The 24,646-nt window shown below is 39.4% G+C and overlaps 1 protein-coding gene across 2 annotated transcripts in view; it reads left to right on the top strand.

Annotated features, from left to right (window-relative positions):
- Positions 1–24,646, top strand: part of Rapgef5 (Rap guanine nucleotide exchange factor 5) — a 226,736-nt gene that overhangs the window by 196,573 nt on the left and 5,517 nt on the right. For both annotated transcript variants that reach the window (XM_078039979.1, XM_078039980.1), the window contains exons 19-25: positions 2,207–2,329; positions 4,280–4,458; positions 9,360–9,450; positions 12,552–12,602; positions 13,406–13,493; positions 18,418–18,482; positions 23,140–23,194. In XM_078039979.1, the coding sequence (XP_077896105.1) occupies positions 2,207–2,329; positions 4,280–4,458; positions 9,360–9,450; positions 12,552–12,602; positions 13,406–13,493; positions 18,418–18,482; positions 23,140–23,194 (652 nt within the window). The remainder of the gene's footprint in view (positions 1–2,206; positions 2,330–4,279; positions 4,459–9,359; positions 9,451–12,551; positions 12,603–13,405; positions 13,494–18,417; positions 18,483–23,139; positions 23,195–24,646) is intronic.

Raw genomic sequence — 24,646 nt, forward strand, 5'->3', positions numbered from 1 at the left:
CTCAGAAGCTCCTGCACATTCCTTTCATTTATAGGTGATGAGGAAGAAAAGGAGTGGGAAGCATTTGCTTTACTTGGACCTTTTCTGTTCTGACCTTTAGCAGATCCTATATAACACCCTCAGTGAAACATGATCAACTGGGTAGTAAACATTTTTTTAAAAAAAAAAACTGGGGCTTGAACCCAGGGGCACTCTACCTTTGAACTACATCTCCAGACTTTTTTTTTTTTTCATTTGAGACAGATTCTCACTAAGTTGCCAAGAGTCTTGCTAAATTGATGAGTCTAACCTGAAACTTGTGAGCCTCCTGCCTCAGCCTCCAGATTTACTGAGAGTTACCTAGCCCAGCTCTGCACAGTATCTCTTTTAGTAAATATTGAAATTGATTGTACCCTTCCCTGTGATTCAACATGTAGCCACTCTGGGGCTCCCGGCAGTGAAGGGACCTGCAGTTGAATTGTCTCCCACTCCTCTCTCAGCCACACAGTCCTCATGAAGTTCCCTGAGCTTGCTTCTCCTACTGTTCAGTCTCAGGCACCCCGGTGCAATGTCTCCATGGAGTAAGTGGTACTGTGAAGTATGTTCTAAGAGAAGCCAGACTCCATCCTGCCCTCAGATGTCTCCCCCATCAACTTGGGGCACCACTTCACATTTCTTCTTGGGAATCATAAAATTCAGTGTTTCATCTGAAAAGAATTTTAGTTAAAATAGAACATCATGAGGGAAGAATAACACAGGAAACACAAGAATAACCTATGTGAAAGTTTTGGAACCCACTAGAACTTTGATTTCATTTTAGTATATCTTTTAGACATCAGGAATTAGAGCTGTGTAGGTATAGAATAAAGAAATATAAGATGTTTCCTAGACTAGGGAGTGGACAACCAACCAGAGGGGTAAGGGGCACACCTAGGGAAAATTTAAATAAAAAGCCAAATGAGCACACCCTTACAACTCCAAATTATTCAGCTGATATTGGTATTCCTTCCCTTTGACAATTTTCTGTGGTGAAGTCAGCCTAGTCCCATCCCAGCAGACCGACCTGAGGAACCTTGTCCCCCACCCCAGCACCTCCTCATCCAGAAGCTTGTTCATTTAGTCAGCACTTTCCCAGCTCCTTGGTGTGGCCAGCACTGGGGATACAGAGGCAGTTTAAACCTTCCTCCTCTGAATCATTGTTCTTCAGAGGGAAATCTCTGTGAAGATCTTTTTGTTATAAGTTGCTTTTTTGTTTTTGTTGTTGTTGTTGTTTTGTTGTTTTTACTTAGGAAACCTCTTAATAAATGTAAAACTTCTAGAAATGCAAATCATTTATTTTTCAGATTAGAAGTAGACACTATTATTTGGCATCTGAAATAGTCCCTTCCTTCTGCCATGTCATTTATTTTTGCAAAGTCCCATTCTCTTAGTCATTAGCTATTCAAGTCCAGCCCCTCAAATGATGGAGGAATTTGTATTTTAATTAGAAAGTGTCAAATATTTTGGAAAGGTGCCAAATTATTTTTTAATAGCTTTAATGGTGATGTTAAATTTAAAGTTGCATTGGCATTTAATTATTTCTGGCCACATTTTTAAGGAAGTTACCAGCCTCCTATGATTAGGCACCATTTTTTTTTTTATAGAGAAAGCAGCTAATACTTAAGAAGTTACCATAGGATATAAATGAAAAAGCTTTTATTTTTTATTCCATGTTGAATTTTTTCACTTTCCACGGGCATTTTAATAAAACTTGTAAATGTGTATCTGGGATGAGACTTGTTAAACATATTTCCTGTAAAAGCCGTGTCTGTCTTTATTGAAGTGCACTATGACATTTCTTTTGTTTGTTTTTCAACTAACCCTGCTGGCACATTAATTCTTACCAGCAGCCAAAGTGATTTCAGGGCTTTTGCTTTCATTATGCTGTCTGCCAGGGCAGTGTTTTATAATCAGATTTGTGGGTGGGTGTGTGCTGGCTTGGGGTGGGAGGAGGAGGGGGAGGCTAACTCAGTGAAGTATCATTGATCACATTCTACCAGTTCCAAGATTGTTTCCTAAATTGGCTATAACTCACTGAAGGTGAACAGACCAGGAAAAATATTAAGTGCACCCAGAAAAGATTACCTTTCTAATCTGGGCTTCTGGTGCACTTCTACAGGCAGCCAATTCACTGTAAAACTTGTGGGAATTACTGAGGCTTCTTTTTTTTGCTTGTCTGTCGGTTTAGAACCCGTTTGCAGAAAATGAGGAATCACAGCAAAGGTCGATGAGGATTTTGGGAATGAACACTTGGGATCTTGCTCTGGAATTAATGAATTTTGATTGGAATCTGTTCAATTCAATTCACGAGGTGAGTAGGGAGTGAAAAGATCAAAATGCTAATGCTATTTTCACTGTGAATTCTTCTTGAAGAGATGTTTTGATGTGCAGTGGTAGAGTTATGCTAGGATGGCATAGTCCAAAAGTTATTTTGTTGACTTAAAGTATGTTGGAAGTCTGACCCCACCCTAGGTAAATTGGATTATGTATTCATGCTTTATTTTTTTCTAATGTAATTATATACTTGTGTATAGTAGTACAGATATGGTATATTTTTATATGTGTATATACATTTATATAGGCATATGATTTGTGTGTGCATATATATATATACATATATATGATGCTTTAATGGAATTGAAGAATAGTTTTATGTTTGATTTTGATTTTTCCATTTTTTCCATGAAGTTTACAGTAATCATATTTATATTTGAACACATACACATATAAAAGATGTGTATACCCATCCTTTTACTTAAGAACATTCCAAAATTTAGACTGTGCTCTTAAGACTGCAAATACTTTCTTTCAAATATTGGATATTTTTCAAATTTTATATCCATTACTATCTCTCTTCTGGATAGAGAATAACATTTTTGAATAATAGATTAGGAGCTAAAGACGATTAATGAGTAAATGTGGCTGGTAGAAAGGCTCATAGGAATCATGAGATGAAGAATGTTACAGCCTTGTGTAACCATATGTTGGACTTTACCATGTAATGACAGTTTTCATTCCAAAAATGGCTTTTCCTTTTTTTTTTTTTTAGAATTTTTAATATTTTATTTTTAGTTTTCGGCAGATACAACATCTTTGTTTGTATGTGATACTGAGGATCGAACCCGGGCCGCACGCATGCCATGCGAGCACGCTACTGCTTGAGCCACATCCCCAGCCCGGCTTTTCCTTTTGAAGAAGATCCTCATGCCCTATTTAAGGATCTTTAAGTTTCATTTTTATTTTGAAATGTCGGTTTAGAACCCGTTTGCAGAAAATGAGGAATCACATTTCACATTTACAAATTTCAATATTACCATCTGAATTTGAGCAAGAAGTGTGCTTGATCAGGCTGAATGACTTTGTCTTTGGCAGTGTTGGTGGTATGGGAAGTGCCACTGATTATGCAGGGGAGAGTGTGGATTACTTCCGTCAAATGTGCACACACTGTCATTTAAAAACAAATCCTGGGGCTGGGGCTCAGTGGTAGAACACTTGCGTAGTACTCGGGAGGAGGCCCAGGGTTTGATCATCAGCACCAGATAAATAAATAAATTTTAAAAAATAAATTAAAAAAAAAACAAATCTCTTCTGTTGCTTTTTGTGCAGTAGATATAAATAGTTACTGGTTCTGCTTTATTTGTAAATTATTAGGACTAGCTCTTAATATCAATTTTCTTTCTATTTACATTTTGGCAATATCTCATTATCAGTGGTTCTCAAAGAGCAGGTCCCCAGGCCACCATCTCCAGAACCACTAGGGAACTAGATAGAATTGTGCATTTTCAGCCTGTCCAGAGTCTACTACATCAGAAATCAGGGACAGGCTGATTAGCTCTCAAAGTCCCCCAGGTGGTCCTAACTCACATTAAAATTTGATAATTGATTTGAAGTCTGATACTTTAATAAACACTAGTAGTGCTTATGTTTTCATTTGAGTTTTCTACATAACAAGTTTGAGAAGTTTAGGGATTCCATTTGACCTGTGATTATAACTTTAGAATATTTTTATTTTTATCATATAAAGATATCTTCCTTACAGACAGAAAAATTATATGAGGATTCTAGGTGAGCATTATTGAATGAGGCATCTCTAAAACTAAAGCTCAATCACTCTGAATTTAATATCCTATTATTTGTTCTGTTTTCTGTAAACATATGAATGGTGTGGCTACCTGAAGCAGCTCTTAAAAATGAACTAAATGTTCTATCTGCTTTATGTTGTGCTAAAAATAATCCCTGGCATGGGTACATTTTCTTTCAGCAAGAGCTTATTTACTTCACATTCAGCAGACAGGGAAGTGGGGAGCACACTGTGAACCTCAGCCTTCTGCTCCAGAGATGCAATGAAGTCCAGCTCTGGGTGGCCACAGAGATTCTGCTCTGCAGCCAGCTGTGCAAGCGAGTGCAGCTGGTGAAAAAATTCATCAAAATCGCAGCTCAGTAAGTTGCTGGTGGTGAAAGTGCTATTTCCATCATCTCCTTGAGAAAGTACTTCGGTTTTGTTTTTTAGTTTGTTTTTTGTTTTCTTTGGTTTGGTTTGGTTTTTCCCCTTGTGATAATGAGATGGTTTGGGAGATAAAAGCATGATATCAGAGTAAATGACCAAATGTTCTTGAGTATTTAAGTTTTGCATTTAAAATATTTATATCTTAAAGTAAATGTCCAAATAACAGACTGAAGCACATGTTCCATGCTCAGAACTAATAAACAGAACCCAGTCTTACAGTGTTTCTGGCTTAACTACAGTAGACTCAGCAAATGAGAGAAGATGGTGTGAGTGAGAATTCTTGAAAATCAGGTGCATTCTGAGATCCTGCTCATTGTTTTTTGATGCCTGTTATATAAACTTTTGCAGACTCTTTTGTTAGAAAGCCCTTCACCAGCTGCCCTACCTTCCCCCTGAGCCTCACCCCCTAGGTGCAGCCTATATTCCAGCTACTCTGAATATGTCTGTCATGCACAGTAACTTCCAAGTATGGCCACGTGGTATTGGCTCTGCCAAGAATGGCCACTACCACTCAGCAAGTTGCTGCTGTTCTTCAAGACCTTGGTCAAATGTTATTTCCTTCCAGATGACTTTCAGATGCAGGTCCCAAAACTTTTTAAAAAGTAAATAAATTAAAAGAATAAAATCAGATGCCAGATCCACTAACTCCCCTCAGCACACGCATACTTTTTACCCTTTTAATTCTTTCACTGGACTCTGTTAGGACAGGAACCAATTCTATTCAGTGATTGTGCCTGGCATAGAATATGGTACACAGCTGTGACTCAGTAAGTGTTGGTTGAATGAAATTTTAATAATTTGTCTCTTAAAATACAAGATTGGATGCATTCTGCTATCATATATACATAATTAAAATAAATAAATAAAATTTTTTTTTTTAAAGTACAAGATTGTTATCCTTCCTAAGACTGTTCTTTGGACAGCTTCCCAATAGAAACAGACAGTGCAGATCAAAATCTTCCCCAATTACTTTTGCCTCCTAGGCTTCCCACTTTATTTCTTCTTTGTCTTCCAAAGTAGTTTGTATGTTACACAGTTTTCAAGTACAGTCATCTCTGTGTCCTCAGGGTATTGGTTCCAGGATCCCCCTCAGGATACCAAAATCAGAGGATGCCCAGATTCCTTATATAAAATGGTATAGCATTTGTATATAGCCTGCATACATCCATCGATACACTTTAAACCCTCTCTAGATTATAATAACTAATGCATTATGAATACTATGTAAATAGCTGTTATCCTGAACTGTTTAGGAACTCATGACAAAAAAAAAAAAAAAAAAAGCCTACACATGTTCAGTACAAACACACCATCATGGTCCCAACTACATAGTACATGAACTGAAATTGGTTGAATTGCAGATCTTGAAGGCATAGACAGGCAGGGCTGACTATGCCTATCAATGCAGTATATTCAAGAAACATATCAATCATATGTATAGCTCTATACAAGGTAGTGCGGGGCAATCAGACTGAGTCTGCCCAATCCTGCCTTCAAGCAACTTGCCGTCATCTGGAATACTCCTATAGCTCAACCAGCTGCTGTGCAGAATAGGGTTGGGGAATGCCCTGGGATGAGGTCTGATTCTGTAAGGGACTTCAGGGAAGGGAAAGCTCATATCCAGGGTGTGGAATCGGAATCAGGAAACACTCGTGAAGGAAGTAGTGTCTGAGGACATATTTGCATTCTGGGTGGAATTTGATAGGTAAAAGGTCTAAAAAGCATTCTCTCCATGGAGCAGCCTCACTGGAGACAGAAGCAGAGTCTGGCCAGGGAAGCCACCTCCACAAATCTGGGAAATATAGAGGGATGTTTGTAAGGAAGCTGTCGGAGATTTATCTGCAAAGGAAAATGTTACCAAACCATGAAAGATCCTGACTTTCATCTGATTTAAGGAGGCAGAATGATCTGATCAGAATTGCCATTCAAAAACTGTACCATAGGTGAAAAGACCCCAGAAGGAGGAGCTTGTGTTTACCAAGGCAAGAGATCATGGAAGCACCTGACCCAGGTCTGCTGTGACTGGGATGTAAGGGAAGATAACAGGTTGAATCTTAGACTGCTTTTATGCCAAGCGCTTTTTTTTTTTTTAAATTCAGCCTGTATATTCTAAAATAGACTATAAGATTCCTAAAGATGAGTCTCTTTTAGGTAAAAAGCTTTCTTATAAATGGCTGTTACATGGAGAAATAGGACATCAAGGTTCCAAGGAGTAAAATGATACCACCCAGCTCCATTCCTAGTATAAGATTATATCTATCCTCAGGGAAAAGAAATATATTCATATCTTCTCCATATAGCTCCATGCTCCTGAATTATTTATGGTACTGGTCTCTATCCTGGCCCATGGGATGGAATGCCAACAGAAACATAAAGTTAAATTCCTTATAATCACACTAGTAGGAACAACCAAGGGAAAACAGTAATTTCCACAATCATGAAGTGTTTTCTCTGCCTAAGGCATCCTATTTACATATTCATGTTTCCCTCCTCAGCATCCCCATCCCCCACCTCTGTGGATTGAGTGGATTTTATTTCCTCACAGAGACAAAGGAGTGTTTGCTGGGCTGGAATGTTTAGTGTCAGTCTGTTCTTTTCGTGGAATGAATGACCCATGGTAACAGGATTCCAGACTGGAATAGTAGCTGATTTTTGCACTGTAAAATTTGTCTTCTGCATAAATTGTGTTTACATTAATTCAGTTCTATTTTTTAAACAGATACAGCTATCAGTTAGCTTGTGTTTTGTTGTTGTTGTTTTATGTTTGACTATAAAGAAAAAACCTTATGGGCTATGAAAAATATTTGTAGGGAGCTAACAGATAAAAAGATGGGAATTTTATTTAAAATTTTATATGGTAAATGATGCTGAAAAAAGAGGAATAATAAACTTTTTATCATAAAAATATTAAAACTATTTCCCCAAAAGTTCTTGTTTCAACTTTGGGAAATGCTGTGTAAAGAGCTCGCTGTATGTGAGGCAATTGGATATGGACAGAATATAAAAAATAAATGGACACACACACTCTAATGTTAAGAGCCTGCTGCCCATAGGGGATGATATAACTCCTGGAGCCTCTATCAGGTGGAATGACCAGAAGTGAGAGAGACCCCCAGCAAGGTGCTTCTGGCAGAGGGATGGAACATTCCTTCTGACCAGAGCCTCAGCACAGGTTTGGGTATTTCAAAACATCAAGTTAGGAGGTGGAGCTAGCTCTTGTTCTGGCTGGTGTGAGCTTTCCAGGGGTCTGAAGAGGAAGGAGTACAATAAGTGAATTAATGACCAAGGAGAGGTGGAATCACCATACTGAGGCCTAAGACAGCAGCCATTCTCATATTAATGGAATCTACCAAGCCAGGACCACCAGGGGAAAGGAACCAGGTAAAGGGGTCAACTGAAATGAGGCCCAGTTGCCTCACACCTACCAGAGACAGCTGACAGCCTAAAACTGGCAGGACTCAGAGGGATGGGCCCTTCCAGCCGAGGCTCCACAGTGAGATGCCTGATGACGTGTGCCACCCAAGTGTGGAGGCAGCAGTACTTTCCCAGTTCTACTGCTTGTGGGGATAAGAACCTCTTGGAAGTCTGGTGTAGCTGGACTCAGACAGTGTCTGATTCACTAGGCAACACCCTCTGCCTCTTCTCTAATAGCCCAAACTTTAACAACCCAAACCATTTCCCTGGTTATAAACTATACTCCTTGTGCCTCTGGATATTTATAGCTTTGGGGGAACCTCAAAAACCTTTAAAGACGTCCTAGCTTTTGCTAGTAAAAAGTTGTCAGGGAGGAACTAAAAATAACTGAAAGACCAACACTAGCTGGATAAATAAATCATGCATATATTCTTGATGAATGTAGCCATTGGTGATGATAGTGAAGTGCCTCTATATAATATGATATTTACCTAGAAAAGCAGAATTATAGACCCTGTCCCAAGATTCCCTTTGAGATGTTGTTGGAGGTATGATGGAAGAGATGGCATCTGAAGGAAACTAAACTAGCATTGCTAGGTACCTGTTGAGTGCCTGGCTCACTGCTAAACACATTGATGTTTAGTTATCAAGGCAGAACAGTTTGTTACTCTTAAAGCCTTACTTCAAAAAAGTTGTGTTCAAATGCTCTCCAGATAAAGAAGTGTCTGGAATTCACAGGTTGCTCTTGCTGGTCTGAAGTCCAAGCCCTCTCTCCTGACTTTGAAAATTAGTGGGATATTGACCAGATTGGTCTCTGGTGATTGATATTATGCAGAATGGATAACCTTATAGAGTGCCTGGGGCTCAACATGATCCTGGCTTTCATTTTATTTCCTTATTTTTTTAATGAGAAAGGTGAGAAAGAAACCCCACGATAGATGCTGTATTTTAAACACATACATAATATAGTAGTCATTTTGTTGGTAACAAAGAAAATGTGTCTAAGTAGGGTGGGATGAGGAAAACATAGGCCCGTGAGGTGAGACATGCTTTTGACTGTCAAAAACTGAGAATAGCAGACCAATTCAAGAGAAGAGGATATGGCATGGAGAGAAAAAGGTGAATTAAAGGTTGTTCTGTTGAAGTTATAAATGCATACAAAATAGGTTTTAAAGGAGAGGAGATCTTGTGAAATGTCAGGAGGTGTCAAGAGCATAGACCTTTTCTTAAAAGAAGAGCAAAAGCACGGGATCACTTCTTTTGCTTTAGGAATAGCTGAGGGTTCTCACTCCTCCCCTGGGCAGTGAAGGGCAGGGAGAATGAACTCTAGCCTGAAAGAGTCTTTCCAGCTTTATCTTTTGTGATCACCCATTGAAAGATTATTTCCTCAAAGTGTACTCTGCTTTCCTTTATTCCATAGCTGCAAAGCCCAGAGAAACCTGAATTCTTTCTTTGCCATTGTGATGGGCCTTAACACTGCTTCTGTCAGCCGACTATCACAGACCTGGGAGGTAAGTCTTGGGGTCCTATTGCAGGGGGGTTGAGCATGGGCAAAAAAATGAAAGGAAGGAAGGAAGGAAGAAAGAAAGAAAAAGAAATTCCAGGGAAAACCTTTATTTAAAATAAATTGATTTATGGGTAGGTCGTGTAGCTTAGTGGTAGATGGCTTGCCTAGCATGCTCAAGACCCTGGGTTCCATCCTTAATATTGCTAAATAAATGAATTTTATTTAAACAGTTTAAGTGTGATAAGTACTAGGAGGCTAAAAATGCTGAACAGTAATGGGTCAATGTGATAGGGAGCATTTCCATCAAATATTCTTTAAAACAGTTCTCTAATATCTATGAAAGTGATGAAAATTGTAGAACATTCCTTAGCTGTGATCAGCCTTCCTCCTGGGGGGTGCCACTGCCATGCTGGCTGGTCCTGTCACAGTCTGGCCTGCATGAGGCCATGTGCTCAGAAGTGGGTTTTCAGTGATGTTCGTGAATTTGACCTTCAAGGCCTCTCATCTGTAAGTCTCCAGCATCGTGTTCACATGCACAGCACATATCTTTGTAAAATTTGTCAAAGCACAGTTATTTTAAAAGAAGGCCCACAAAATGTAATAAGTTTGAGGCCCCCAACTGCTGACTGTCCTCCCTCTTTGAATGATGAAAGTTTTGGGGGGTTGGAAGATAGAGGAGCCCACTCCAGTTCTGTCACATGAGCCCTGAGGACAGCGTGGGAAGGACCAAACCTGAGGATCCCCTAAAGATCCAGACAGAGACCTAGGACTCTGGCTCTGCCTCTTCACAGCCCGACTCCTTCTGTCCTCTGCTTTCCTCTCCTTCTCCCTCCTTTCCCTGCCCTACTACCTCACTGTGTGCCCTTCCTCTCCCTTTTCACTCTGTAACCATCTCATCATCTGTTCTGGCTCTAGCCTGTGTATAGCTGGTTGTGGTGGCCTCTCAGGAGCAGTTGCTGTCACTGACTGTACCATTCTCTCCATGGATTCCCTTTTGTTCAGTGGGCCATCTCTGGGGGAATGTACTTTGTGATCCAGGGGTCAGGGTCAGTGCTCCTTAAAGGGGTTCAAAAGAAAAGAAATAAAAGGCTTGCCTGCTCTGGTTAAGCAAACAAGACATTCACATACATCCTAAGGTTACAGGAGATGGGCAACAAATGCCACAACCTGTCAGGATGGAAAACAAGTGGCTGTCAAGGGCCTGTGGAGAGCAGAATTTGAGTTAAGCCTCGAGAGAAAATTTGGTTTGCAAAAATTGGGAATATAAATAATTCAATTATGTTCAAATAGCTCACATTTAGTCTGCATATTGACTGCCTACTGTGTGCAGGGCACTGTATCAGTGCCCTGGCTGATAGAAAATGGGTACCTTAGAACATAGTGTGCATATGATGAATGAAGCCCAGCATCAGCATCCTTGGACCAGAGAGGAGCAGGTGAAGGAACTCATTCCATCACAGGGTAGCTGAGAAGACTAACAAGAAACCCTGGCCCACACCCGTGATCACTGCTACTAGGGAGGCTGAGGCAGGAGGAGTGCAAATTCAAGGCAGTTTGAGCAACTTAGTGAGACCTCATTTCAAAATAAAAAGGACTGAGGATGTTACTCAGTGGTAGAGCACTTCTGGCTAGGGCAAAAGAAAAAAGAAGAGGGGCTGGGGATATGGCTCAGTGGTTAAGTGTCCCTGGGTTCAATTCCTGGTACAAAAAAAGAAAAAAGAAAAAGAAAAGTAATAAAAGAAAGAGGTTTGAAGAACCGAATCAGAGGTCAGCAATTTTTTTGAAAAAGGCTAAATAGTAAATTTATTTTAGGCTCTGAGGACCACATCGTTGCTGTTGTAGCTACTTAACTCTGCCATTGTAGTGTAAGAACAGCCACATACATAGAAGGCCATGATGGTGTTTCAATAAGACTTTATTTACAAAAGCAGCCAATGGGCCAGACCCCTGGAGTAGAACAAGTTTGACTTTGGACACGTTAGCTTTGAGGTATCACTGGGACGTTCGTATGAAATATCCAGTAGACCAAGGCATAAAGCTCAGAAAAAAAGGTTAAAGTCAGCTACAAAAGTTGCAAAAGTCTGCATTTTATATCTTTAAATTTGTCCTCCATTCATCAGGAGGCGAAGGCAGGAGAGCAGTTTTCAAATGTATTAAACTATCTGCTTGCTGGGAAAAACTGAGTCCAGACTCAAAATTATCAAACTGAAAACAACATTTATGAATCATTTAATAATGAGAATTTGCCTCATTATTTTTTACTTGGTTTGGAAACAAATTCCATAAACATTTTTTGAACATCATTAATGTTAATAGCTGGAATTTGCCAAGTGTCAGCCACAGACTGTATTCATTTCATGAGTTTACTTGGTATGTGTACTAAAGAAAATTAAGATCAGTGAGCTTGCAGACTCACACCAAAAATACGCAACTGGAAAGGGGCAGAGTCAGAATTCACACTGAGCCTGGCTGCAAGCTTGAAAGGCATCCAGGTTTTCGCTTCCTCATGTTGAAGGTGGGCTGCAACCTTTCAGACCCTTGTCATTTGGCCTGAATTTTTCTTTGGAAGATAGCGTAGGTTCCCATTCTTTGTCATTTTACATGCCACCTGTCAGTGTGGTTGAGCCTGACGATTTAGTGATTCAATCCATTAAAGTGCAAGTGTTGTCACATAGGTTTTCATGGCCCTTCACTAACTCACCCTCTACAGTAAAATACAGTTATATCATTTATATAAAAAAATGTCAGCCAACATCATTATTTCCCACTCAGAAAGACTATTAAGAGGATGAGAACATTCATCAAAGGTAGACTTTGGAATCTAAGTTTTTATTAAATTATCAACAGTGTGTGGAATGTCTAACCAGCTAGATTCCTGAATCATGTGGCTGTTATATTAAGTTATTTTTAGCAACATTTCTAAGCAACGTCATATTAAGGAGATGACGAAAATTGCATAATGAGAAACAATCAGGGGAGAGCCAGATGACCGAGGTATTTATGCTCAAAAATGTGACACACGTAAGCCCGCCTTACTGAAAACTCCCAATGCCTCTCACGATAACTGACTTCTCTGACCTTTTGTTGTTTGTATTTGTTTTTTAGAAAATCCCTGGGAAGTTCAAGAAACTTTTCTCTGAACTTGAAAGTTTAACAGTAAGTAGTTGGGCTGGAGGGGATTTATTCTCCAAATGAACATTAGCGTCAGATTGCCTTCTAGATTTCACTGGTTGATTCTGTACTCCACTGTCAGGGAGCCTCAACAAGTTTGCTTACACATGAAATAGGAGCTTTGCTTTGTAAGGAATGAAGTGAGCAGGCAGTTTCTGCTTCTTCCTCTCCATGTATAAAGTGCTGAGAATAATCTTTTCAGTGTGATTTTTCTGAAGACAGATTTTAAGCCGAATCCATTTCAAAGCCTACGAAATTCATCAGTATAAATTTAGTAACAACTAACATCTTTGCATTATTTTTTTATTTTTTGCCTTTTCTCCTTTTTACTCTTTCTTAGGTTTAGATCCAAAGTTTATAGTTTTCTTTTTATAGCACAGTAAACCAGTGTTCTCACGTTTTCTCCACATTGTCTGCATTATGAAGGCAGTTTTTCTTTGTAGCGTACTAACAAAAGACCTTTGAGGTTACCTCATGATAGAAATTATGTAGAGGAAACTGTACTTAAAGAACCTATTTGAGGAAAATAATAGGGCAATCAAAAGGTGTCTCTCTTCTGCAGTCATTTCCCATTATTGTAAACCAGTAACTTGAGTTTCATCCATTGCTTAGATTTCCTGCCCTAATTTAGTGAGTTTATTCTCCTAGGAAACCTTTATCTACTTTATTCTCAGGAAGAATTGCTCTATATCTAAGTCATGTTCAAATTGTTTATCAAAGTAGATTTGGAATTGTTTCTATAGCACCATTGATTTTTCTTTCTCTCTGTAATCTGCTTGGTTCGGCAGGATCCTTCCCTAAACCACAAAGCCTACAGAGATGCATTCAAAAAGATGAAGCCACCAAAAATTCCTTTCATGCCCTTATTGCTTAAAGGTAATTATTTTCTACCTTTTGTACTATGTAATTCCATCTTTCAGAAGCTTATCACTCTAACTATAAAAGGCAAAAAAGGGAATCTCAGTTTATTTCTTTACAGGAATTTTGAGATTCATACCTGTGTTTGCTTGTGATCATTTTTCAAATACTCAAATATTGACTGCTTCATTGTACTTAAGCAGATGTCAGAGAGTTTCACTTACATTGTTTTGTGTTTATATTTTACTTTTCTTCTAAGCCTGGTATTATTTTCTTTAAGTCCGAAATATACTTAAACAAGAACAAGGCTGTCATAAAGGACCCAAATGGTGATTGGTCGTGCTGTGTGTTTGCAAGCTGAATTTTGGAGATACAGCCCATATGGTGTTGTTGTGTGAGGAATCCCTTTCATCAAAGCAACATAATAGATGAAAATTATTGGTGGAGGTCTGGGGTTGTGGCTCAGCGGTAGAACGTAGAACGCTTGTCTCGCATATGCAAGGCCCTGGGTTGGATCCTCAGCACCGCATAAAAATATATTTATTTTCTAAATAAAGGTATTGTATCCAACCACAACTGAAAAATAAATATTAAAAATAATTATTGGTGGAGAATCTGCTTTCAAGGAGTGGAATTCAGTTGGGAAAGTGACAGCCCAAAGGGAGACCACTGAACTCTGTTCTTTAGAGCACCATATAATTCACTGTGAAACCTGACGTTTAAATTTACTGGTATCTCAGTGACTGCTCTTTCAAACCAAGGGGACAAATAAAAGGGAACTCTTGGATTTGGCCTATAATCCTGACATTCTATCTGTACATTCACCTGTATGCTTCCCTAAGAAAGATTTGGGAATTTTTCTTGACCATGCTTTGATTCTTAGAGGGGATTTTGTAGGAATATCCCTTCATCCAGCTTCTGCCCTTCAGAGCTAACTTCCACTGGGTCAGGCCCCAGTGATTGAACCCATAAATGTGATTCTGGAAGTAGGTTGCATCGGAATTATATAGCTGGCTGGCCTGGCCTACCCATCCTCAGGCCTGCCTCTCCCCACTGTTACCCCACTGGCAATAATGTTGGCCTCCCACCTCAGCTGCTCCAGAACAGCCAGAGCCTACAGAATTGTTGAGAGTTCCTGTGCATCTCTTCAGTCCTTCATTTGTTCTTCATCTAATATGAAGCAGGAATCCCTGTGAAGCAAGAATATAAGGGTGACCGAGAGATAGATACACAGAATATTCCACTCCAACTGAAAAGATTGTGTTAATGGCTGAAATGAGGAGAGATTGCTATGCTGAAGTAACAATTTAAAAGCTCAGTTGATTTTTTTGTTAAGTTTTAAGATAAGTTTATTCAGACTCATGCTTTCTATTTGCAAAATAAAACATCAACTGGAGGGAAAGGGATGGCAGGTGAGAAATAGCACTTAGAATCATTTAGATACAAGAAGGGACACTCGAAAATACAGAAGGTTGTGGGAAAGGAATTGATTTTTGTAAGAAAAAATTTTTGAAAAAATAAATACTTTTAAGGTGATAAGAAATTAGTTGATGGTTTCCCTTTAACTTCATTAGATCAGAGTATAGATATGTACTGTGTATTAGTGCTTCTTCTCCCAAAATGTTTAATGCAGTCAAGTGTCTCACACTTACATCTTAGTTTAGACACAATTTTCTGCTCTACTGAGTTTATCTAGACCTTTCTGTTGGCAGCAAAACAAATTTTGCTTTTTTCTACTGAAAAAAATACATTCATTCATTCCAAAAGAACAAGTAGGAAATTAAACATTTTTTTTCTTTTCGTTAGACACCTTCTTGAGTTTAAATAAGCATTTATTTTTCCTTTACTTTAATCTTTCTTACAAAACTTAAACAATATTAGTATTCTTTTGTGTTTAAAGTTACCATTTTTGTCTGAGATCATTTCCAGGAGAGAATAGAATGAAATTTTTTAAAATATGTATCATACCCCAAGATGAGGTATCTTTGAAAAAAAAATACACAACTTTATTTAACTCTTAGATTTTTTTATTGTGTGGGTTTTTTTTTTAAGTGGTAATGAACTATTTTAGATTTAGAGCCACTGACTTAATTTTCAATGAACTCTTTTTCCTCCCTCTTTGTACCTTCTACTTGGAGTTGCTTTTAACTAGAGAATAGAACCAAACTGAACTCCTTGGGTGCTTGGGAAGGCTCAGGCCTCCCAAGTGTCGCTCTTTGTGTTTATAAGCATGCAGATTATCAGGTAAGTGGATTACCTGGGGATCCTTCCAGCTGCCAGCTTTCCTCTTTCCCAGTTGAATTTTGTTGCCTTTGATGTGCTTTCCCCCTACTGTGCTGTGGAAGCCAGTTCGGAAAGGGATGAATGGAAGCCCTAAATGAGGGCTAGAGGAAGGCTCCAGCAGGGCTGAGGTCCACAGCAGCTGAGCAGCATGTGGACCCTCTGTGATTTTTGAAGATGGTGGTCCCTTGCACTAGTGTGAATCATCAAGGGGTGTTTGCGGATTAACTGTAGTCCCTGCGGGGAGCTGCATGTCTATCTCAGAGCACAGATTACTGTTGCAGGTTTGCAGGGGTATTTGAAGGAAAGGACTGTCAGGGTGCTTGTGTGTTTCTTCTTCCTCCACCACTTGCCATCTCTTCAGTATCCTTTCATCCAGTTCAAATTTAGGAGGAGGTGTTTGAGCGTGTTCAAGTGTCTCTGGTTGAGACAAGGACCTGGCAAATCATATCCCGTGACTTCAATTCTCACATCCTAGTTTTGAGCCCACTACCTATGGCTGTCTTTCTCTTACTCCTTCCTCATCACACATTGGCCATTCAGCCACATCAGCTCTTCAGCCACTTGCGTCCCTTCCCATTCTGGGCTGCAGCCCCTTCCAGCCTCTCTCTGCCCCCTTGGTCTAGTCAGCTCCCTGCTCATCAATCTCTTCCTGGCCTCTCCTGGCCCTGAGTTCAGCCTGAGAGGGAACCCCCAGGAAGAGCGGAGATTTAAAGCAGGAGGGAGTGAGGAGGAAAACGGTTCAAAAGTTGGAGAGGCAGCAAGTGTGCCAGAAATTCAGCAGGTGGACTGTAACTGGAAGAAAGGCCCAAGACTCTTCAACTTGAGGGGCAGCATGGGGAGGGGCTCCAACTCTCTGGGTTTGAATCCTGGCTCTGATGCTTATAGTAGGGGCGTGGATCAGCTGGGGATGTCCTTTGGGCCCAAGTTTCTCACCTGCTTACCTCCTAGGGTCTTCCTGTATAAAGTCTTTCGTGAGGGTTAAATGAGTTAATGCAGGTACAGCACTTCAAGTTGTGTCTGACATCATTGTCACCATTGTCCTTAGGAACATAGGGGGAAGGTGCAGAAAGGGACCCAGGAGCTCTGAGAGGCATCTGGAATCTGGAATTTTCTGTGAGGAAGTAAAGGCAAGCTTCCAAACTGTGTTTCATGTAGACAACGAGCTGTTTTTGTTTGCTATACACAAAAGTTAAAAGCTAACTCTGTTAACTACACTTTTCTAAATATTGTGTCACAAAGTGAAAGCTTGCAATTATGTTCTGAAAGCAAATTTGTGAAAGATAATAAAATAACCAGAGAGTGTCAGATTGTGTAATTAATCGTGAATCGTTTTCCTATTAGGACACCAGTTTAAAAGGAAAAGCAGCTTATGAAAACATTGCAGGCTACACTGCAGGCTGTGCACAGGGAAACCTTGGTCAGAGTTGTATCAGTGTGTGCTGTAACCATGTCACTGGAGTCATCTCCTGGCAGACCGTCAAAGCTCAGTGGTCCAGTGTTTTGTAGGCAGGTTTCAGAAGCTCTGCATCTTATATTAGCCCCTAGGGACCAGCAGAATAAAAGTGCTGATTAAATGCAAATATGATTTTTTTTCTGTTTATTGGAGTTTTAAAGCCCTTCATTCCCCTCTTTTTCTATCAGGTTATTTGATTACAATTTTTATTTTTATTTGATTAGATTTCCATGTTTGTGATAAAGCATGAATATTTTTGTGCTCTTTAAATTATAGTATATTTCTTATTATGATCCTTGTAAATGCTCAGAGATGGACTTTCTGGTCTGAATTTGTGTACATTGTTCGTTATCAGAGATTCAGTTACTATCTTCATTGAGTCTGATGTTCAAGGAGGCACTTCTCTGTATTTTGCAACCCAAAAGAGATTTTTATTTGAATCTCATGTGTGTGTGTGTGTGTGTGTGTGTGTGTGTGTGTGTGTGTGTGTACCCCTAATTACTTGGTCACTTTAAATTTTGTGAGTCTCAAGCAAAACTTAGCTTTCCCTCCCTCCAAAAGTGTACCTTCACCCTGCCTGCCTTATTTCCCTGTTCATCAGTGATATTTTCCTTCTACCCAGCCAGATGGGACTAGAAATCCAGCTGTTTCCAGCCCTGCCCCTTTCCTCACTCACTTTTTATATAGAATCAGGCACCCACTCTGGGAACCAAAAATTTAAATTGAATAGCTAAATCTAAATTTTAACTATTTTAAGTCAAGCAATCCCATATACCTTGCCAGGGATTTTTTTTAAAAAATTCAAACACATAGATATTAAAATCCTGTTGTGTTTGAGTATTCATTTATTTTCTGCTCAGTTGTCTGGCCTAAAAACACAATGGGCCAATTCTGTTAGAGAATAATGTCAGTTTCTTTCTAGCAGGTTGGAGTCAATACTTGACTGAGAGTATAGAGCATGATCTTTTCAGTAATATTAAACTGATAGAGAAAGAGAGAGAGAGAGAGAGAGAGGGAGATTATGTGATCATGTACTTTCATAGCAGATATTATACAGGTTTAATTTCAAACTGCCTGGTCAAATGTGTGGAATAATTCCATCAAGTTTAAGAAATATTTACAGGTTCCATTGTTTCCAGACCTCTTCAATCCTGTTCCATGACTCATTCCTAACAGTACATTTGTCTTTTTGTTTTTAACTTTCAGATGTAACATTTATTCATGAAGGAAATAAAACATTTTTGGATAATCTCGTCAATTTCGAAAAACTGGTAGGTAGATTTCATCATTTCTCCTTTTTCCCACTGTAAACAAAGTCTATCAGCTTAATCAAATGGTTGAGTATGTTTCTCCATCAAACACATGGAGACTTCCAGGGGCTTAATTGGCTGCACTTTGTACATTGTCAATACACGGCGTATTCCACTTAAAAATAAGCGTGCTAGCAAGATTTAGGGAACAAAAATGAAACTGTGTGCTTTATTTTTAAAAATAACACTTCATTGGGTGAATATTAATCATTGAGGATTTATTATGGAACCAGAGTACAAATGTAAGGCCCCTGTCAGGAGGAGTTCACGCACTCAAGATTGAGCTTTGCTTCTTTAGAGCATCTCCTGATGCCTTGAGGTGCATTGCTTTAGAGGTACAAAATGAGAAAGTCTTGCTGGGCAGATGTGTCTGCCTCCCAGTACCCCAAGCTTGGATATGAACTTGGGATTTGTAGAGTCTCCATGTGAAAGGAATGACCACCCCTCATGGGCTCTGACACAGGAGCTGCCTGCTCATGAGTTGGGGGGTCTAGTCTGTTTCCCACATATGTGTTTCCCAAATGTCTCTTTTTGAATGTTCTTCAGGATTCTCCCAGGTACTTTGTCCTACAGTGGGCTCCATGAGCCCGTCTGCCTGACTGTAGGCAGATGAGGAGTTACCGTAAGAACAGAGGGCTGTGATGTAGAGTCCTCCAGAGAGACCCACTTACACTACCAGAGGAATAGATTTGTCTGACAGATGAACTTTAGTGTCATAGATTAAATGTTCTGTCATGGTTAAAGATGATCCTGGTAACCTTCTCCAGGGATCCTGACCTTCAAGTGACCTTTTCAGTAATGGTAATGGACTTGCATGAACTCATTTAGGAACTGACCCCTGCTCCCAATGAGACTGGGTCAGGCCTCTGAGAGAAGGTTGATTGAGGTAGGGGCCATAGACCATGACCAAAGAACAGTTCAAATTGATGTGTCCAAATACAGTTTGGCATCTGACCTTTGCCTCATAAGAGAACTGCTTTGATCATTAGGCTGACTGGCCACACACAAGGTGAAGCTGCACAGGAAGAGCTGGTAGCTCTTGTACAGCTCCTCAGCTCAGACAGAGTCTGAAAGTTGACATCTTCAGATGTCTTTCCATAGTGCCCTTCTAACTACTCTGAAGACAATTGCTTCATTGACTAATTAATTTTGAAGTGGAAATGTTGATTAATTTTCAAGTCTCTCTGTATGTCCTAGAATCAGAGTTTAGTTGTTGTAGATGCTCTATTTAGTCCAACCAACCCAGCCAGAAATAGATATAAAGTGTTGTTATTATTTTTGTCTTTATTTATTTATTTTCAGCATTGTTGTGTAATGTCTTGAGGATCACAGCTTACCTATTAGCAACCAGAGGCTAAAGTCACTAGAATTCTCTTCTCTAACAGGTTAATCTCCAGCAGTTGCTATTAATGAAATGATTACAGTAATATGAAGCTTTTGATCAGTATTTACTTTGCCTCCTGGTTAAGAATACCAGATGAACTTGGTATAGCATGTGTGAAGATGTGGAATGAGATGGGTCACACCAAGTTGGATTCTCTATAAAGGTCTAGTCACTTTTTCACCTTGACCCAGACAGTACAAGTTGGAACAGCTGTGCTTTCTGTGACCTGACTGTTGCCTGTAGTTAAGTGCAAACTCATGGTTGACCTTCTCCCCACAGTGAATCAGTGATTTGGTTAAGCTTCTGTGTCATTTCCCTTAGATAGTGCCACCAAAATGAGAGAACAATTCCATAAAGGCACAAGTGAATGCCATGGAAGTATTCCTGTACCCTCACCCTTTCCTTCTCTCCACCATCAATGGTCTTTCCCTGCTATCTCGGCAATCCATCAGAAGCCTTTTAATGCCAGCTTTCATGTGCTAAGACTCCCAACTAGCGGTGGGAACCCAAACAAAGCCTAGATAATACTGATTTCACTAACATTAGTAATGTACCTACACACACCTTTTATTTATTTATTTTTTCTCAGTACTGGAAATTGAACCTAGGGTTGCTCTACCACTGAGCTGCATCCCCAGTCCTTATTTTTTATTTTGAGACAAAGTCTGCTAAGTTTCTGAGGCTGCCCTCAAATTTGCAATCCTCCTGCCTCAGCCTGCTGAGAAACTGAAATTACAGGTACTCACCACCATACCCATCACATACCCTTAATTTTTTAAGAAAGTTTAAGGAAGTAGTATGGCATAAGTAATAATATATTTTAAGTTCCAGAGAGGAGAATGAGGATATAGGTGCAGTTGTGTAAGCACACAGCAGGCCCATAACACACACCACTATCCAGCAGTTGCTAGCACAGCATTTCTAAACAGAGAAGACTTTGTGCTATCAGTGAGCTCCTGGTCCTCTTAAGACTTAAGATGGCACCTGATACTCAGCATGCTTCAGGTTGACCCAACCTTACATGGGAAATATAGGGTGAAGTTAGAATTTTTCCAAAAGGACAAAAAAAAAAATCAGTTTTATGTCACACATGGATCTGTGTTATACTTGAATGCTAGAGAGTGAAACTGACCTTCCTAGTAGAGAGTATTTTTAAAAAATATTTTAGCAAAGGCCAGGGTTTCGCTGAAGCTAAAACAGGATCATCTTTCACAATAATGAACCAATAGAACCTAAGTGAATTAACTTGTGAGAAGCCAATTCCTGGTGATGGATATTAACTTAAGCCAGCTAGCAGATAATTCAGTGTATTATCTTTATCTGGCTGACACAGGCCAACACATTAGATCAGACCACATGCAGATCCAGAAGTGCTCATTGGCTCTAATAAGATTTCTATTGTTCCCTGGGCTAAGTTCCTTGCTGCCTCAGCAACTCTAAATGTTTCCATCTCAAACTATCAAATGGTAAAGAAACAAAGGATTTTTCCTTCTCATTTTTAATCCCTCGATATTAAGAGCATCATCTTTTAACATATTCCCTCCCTCCCCCTTCAGAGAGCCTGAAAATGAGAATCGGGACTCAGATTTCAATGCCACATGCAGTACCAGCCTTACCTCAGCTGGAGACTCGCATGAACTGCATAAATGGCACACGATAGAGATCAATGTGACGCCACGGCCTAAAACAACGAGAAAACTGTTCTGGGAATAGGAGTAAAATTTGGGGAAGGAAATTTAACAATACATTCACATCGACATGAGTCAGGTCTCATTTCCTTTGCAAATGCCGCTTGAGCTGCTGCTGTAATCACTGTCCCATTTAATTTTCCACTATTGAGTGGAAGTACATTAGCAGTACAGTTGTGAGAACAATTTAATCAGTAGGCCATATTCAAATATCATTTCAGTCATTCTGCTGGATTTTAAGTGAAAAAAAAAATTTTATGGCTAACATTATTCTTCCAGCAATAATCCACTCAGAGTTTGCTATATGTGGCTGATCCTGTGTTCAGACAAAATGGGAAAGATGGTGCCTAGTCAGGGGTTCCGGAAGACCAGTTAATGAGTGATGTTGATTCTTGAAAAACAGGATCATGTTTGGATTTGGGTATGAAATGGAGTAGGGAGTTACTATATATTCTCTAGAGGCACCAGAGAGCTAGACTCTGATGACAACAATATCTAGAAATTATTCTGGCAGTAGAGTAGGAGGAACCATTATGGAGAATAATTTCACCCAAAATGCTATGTCTGCCATCATGGAAAACTGATACTGGTAGAGATAGCTAGGAGCCCATAGCAGGTACAAAATATAAGGAGATAGGATCTTGTCAGAAGCAGCTGCACATTTAAGAAGACTAGAGATCATGAGGACTTAAAGAAATTTAATTAGAAAACCAGGTGATTTACAGTGATGCACACCTGTAATCCTAGCAACTCAGGAAACTGAGGCAGGAGGATTGCAAGTTCAAGGTCAGCCTCATCAACTTGGCAAGGCCTTAAGCAATTTAGCAAGACCCTGTCTCAAAATAAAAAAGATATAGAATGTTGCTCAGGGGTTAAGCACCCCTGGGTTTAAGCCCTGGAACCAAAAAAAGAAAGAAAGAAATTAAATTAAAATACTGAAGATGCTAGGAGGGACTGTAAATTATGAACAGAAACTAGTCTTCACAGAGATGTTGATGTTGTAGAAAGCATTCATCATTCATAAGCACCCCACATCCTGCCACCATTTGAGCCTTTGAGCCCACAAAGCTTTCTGCCTCCCTTCAGCACTAACATGGGCTGATATGTGGCAGGTGCTCCAACAATGATGGGGACAATGCACACAGCACAAAGAACAGTGGGTATGGTGGGAAAGGAACCTCCCAGGTCAAGAAGGGAGATCTCTGAAAGGCTTGATGGAGAGAAGGTGCCACCTCACCTGCAGAGAAAAAGTCTTAAGCAAATGTGGACAGGAAGATGGGGTGGAGGGCTGATTTCTTCACGGCATGCTTTTCCATGGCCCAGAATCCGTGCAACCCAATTTGGAAGCCTCCATTTGTGCACACAAAGACTAAATATTCTTTTGTTATGCAAGCTCAATATAATCAATTGAAATTACGTTTGGCTTTAAGTATAGCTCATATCTAAAGGTGTTAAGACTATTCATCCTTCCCAGAAAGCACTGCTACTTCAGCAACACCCTAAATAATACTTCCATTGATATATTCTTTCCTTTTTTACTTTCTAGCACATGATTGCAGACACTGTTCGAACTCTGAGACACTGCAGGACTAACCAGTTTGGTGAGTAGTTGATGTCAGGAATGTACATAGAATACACATTAGTAGTGGATGTGGTCATATCACAAGTATTTATGGTCATTAATTTAAACAGCATGTAAAATAAATACATACACATATGTATATATGTAGCATATTTTAGATCTCACTTTGATTCCTCACTGCATATTTGGGATATAGAGAAAGACAAGATACGATAGATAGATCATTAGTCTCTCATGAAAGCAGGTTTACCCTGTCCAGAGTGTTTTTAGACATTCAGGAGCTCTCTACCAAACCCTTGCCCCAGAAAATGTTGCATAGCTTGCCCATGGTCTCAGAATTATGGGTGAGTTTACCAGAGCAACCCTGTCCCTGACCTTTTTTGCTTGGGGCCTTCTTGAACCCTAGTTTGTAAAAAGTGCCTAAAGTAGCCTTCCAGAATTTTCTCGTCTCCAACAAAAACTTCCTGTCATGAGCAGCTTTTCAGCAGAGAAAGTATTTTTCTGAACACTTTTGTAGAATCCCCACTGAGATTATGTATGTAGGAATATTTGTCCCATTTAAAATCTCAGGCATAATTTACAGTGTGTTTAAATGGTGTTAGAACATTGCAGGAAGGAAGGAAATCTGCTTTATTGAGCTGAAGGAGCTTTCACATGGGGTAGCAGAATCCTGACACCCACTCTAGTGAATGTGCATTGTTAACCCTATAAGTACAGAGCAGAAAACTGAGGCTCAGAGGCCAGCTCAGCAACAATTGTATAAACTGAGGCTGCCTGACTTCCTTGCCCATGCCCTCTGCCCTGTGAAGATGTTATAAATAAAAATGGTGATTTTTTAAAAAAGAGTTGAATTCAGTAATTATGAATCAATCAAAGATGATTGCTAAGTAAAACTTAAATAACACATCCTCATTTAAAAAAATATTTATCAATAATACAGAAGTATATGCACAATAGAGACTAAAAGTCTTCCCTCTCAAAGAAAGTGCTACTTTCTGGTATGCATTCTTTAAAAAGCACTTTCTACTTTCTACACAGTGTTGCTCTTGGCTGGCAATCTTGTCGTCCAGAAAAGCAAATTAGAAACTGAACTTCTGTATGGATCATGAAGTTTTTTGTTTGAAAAGGAGAATTATAAAAACAGGACTCTAATTTTCTAAATATTCACATCAACCAATACCATTTAATATGTCTTTATATGATTCTTAATTAAATATATAAGTATATGCAGTTATACTAGAAACAGTTATAAATACATTATCATGGGGATTCTTTCAAAAGTACAAGCATAGTGTCACTTCTAGGTTTTTTGTCTTTCTTTACTTTCTTTCCAGTATTTGCTGGGTATTCAGCTAATTCTAGCACATCAATCTCATCCAACAAGGGATGCTAGATTATGTTTCTTCCAAGTATGAGCAAGTAGTTTATATTGACTTGGCTGGTCTTGAACCTCCCACCTAGAGGATCGCGA

The sequence above is a fragment of the Ictidomys tridecemlineatus genome, chromosome 2 (assembly GCF_052094955.1).
Source record: "Ictidomys tridecemlineatus isolate mIctTri1 chromosome 2, mIctTri1.hap1, whole genome shotgun sequence".
NCBI classification, from domain to species: domain Eukaryota; kingdom Metazoa; phylum Chordata; class Mammalia; order Rodentia; family Sciuridae; genus Ictidomys; species Ictidomys tridecemlineatus.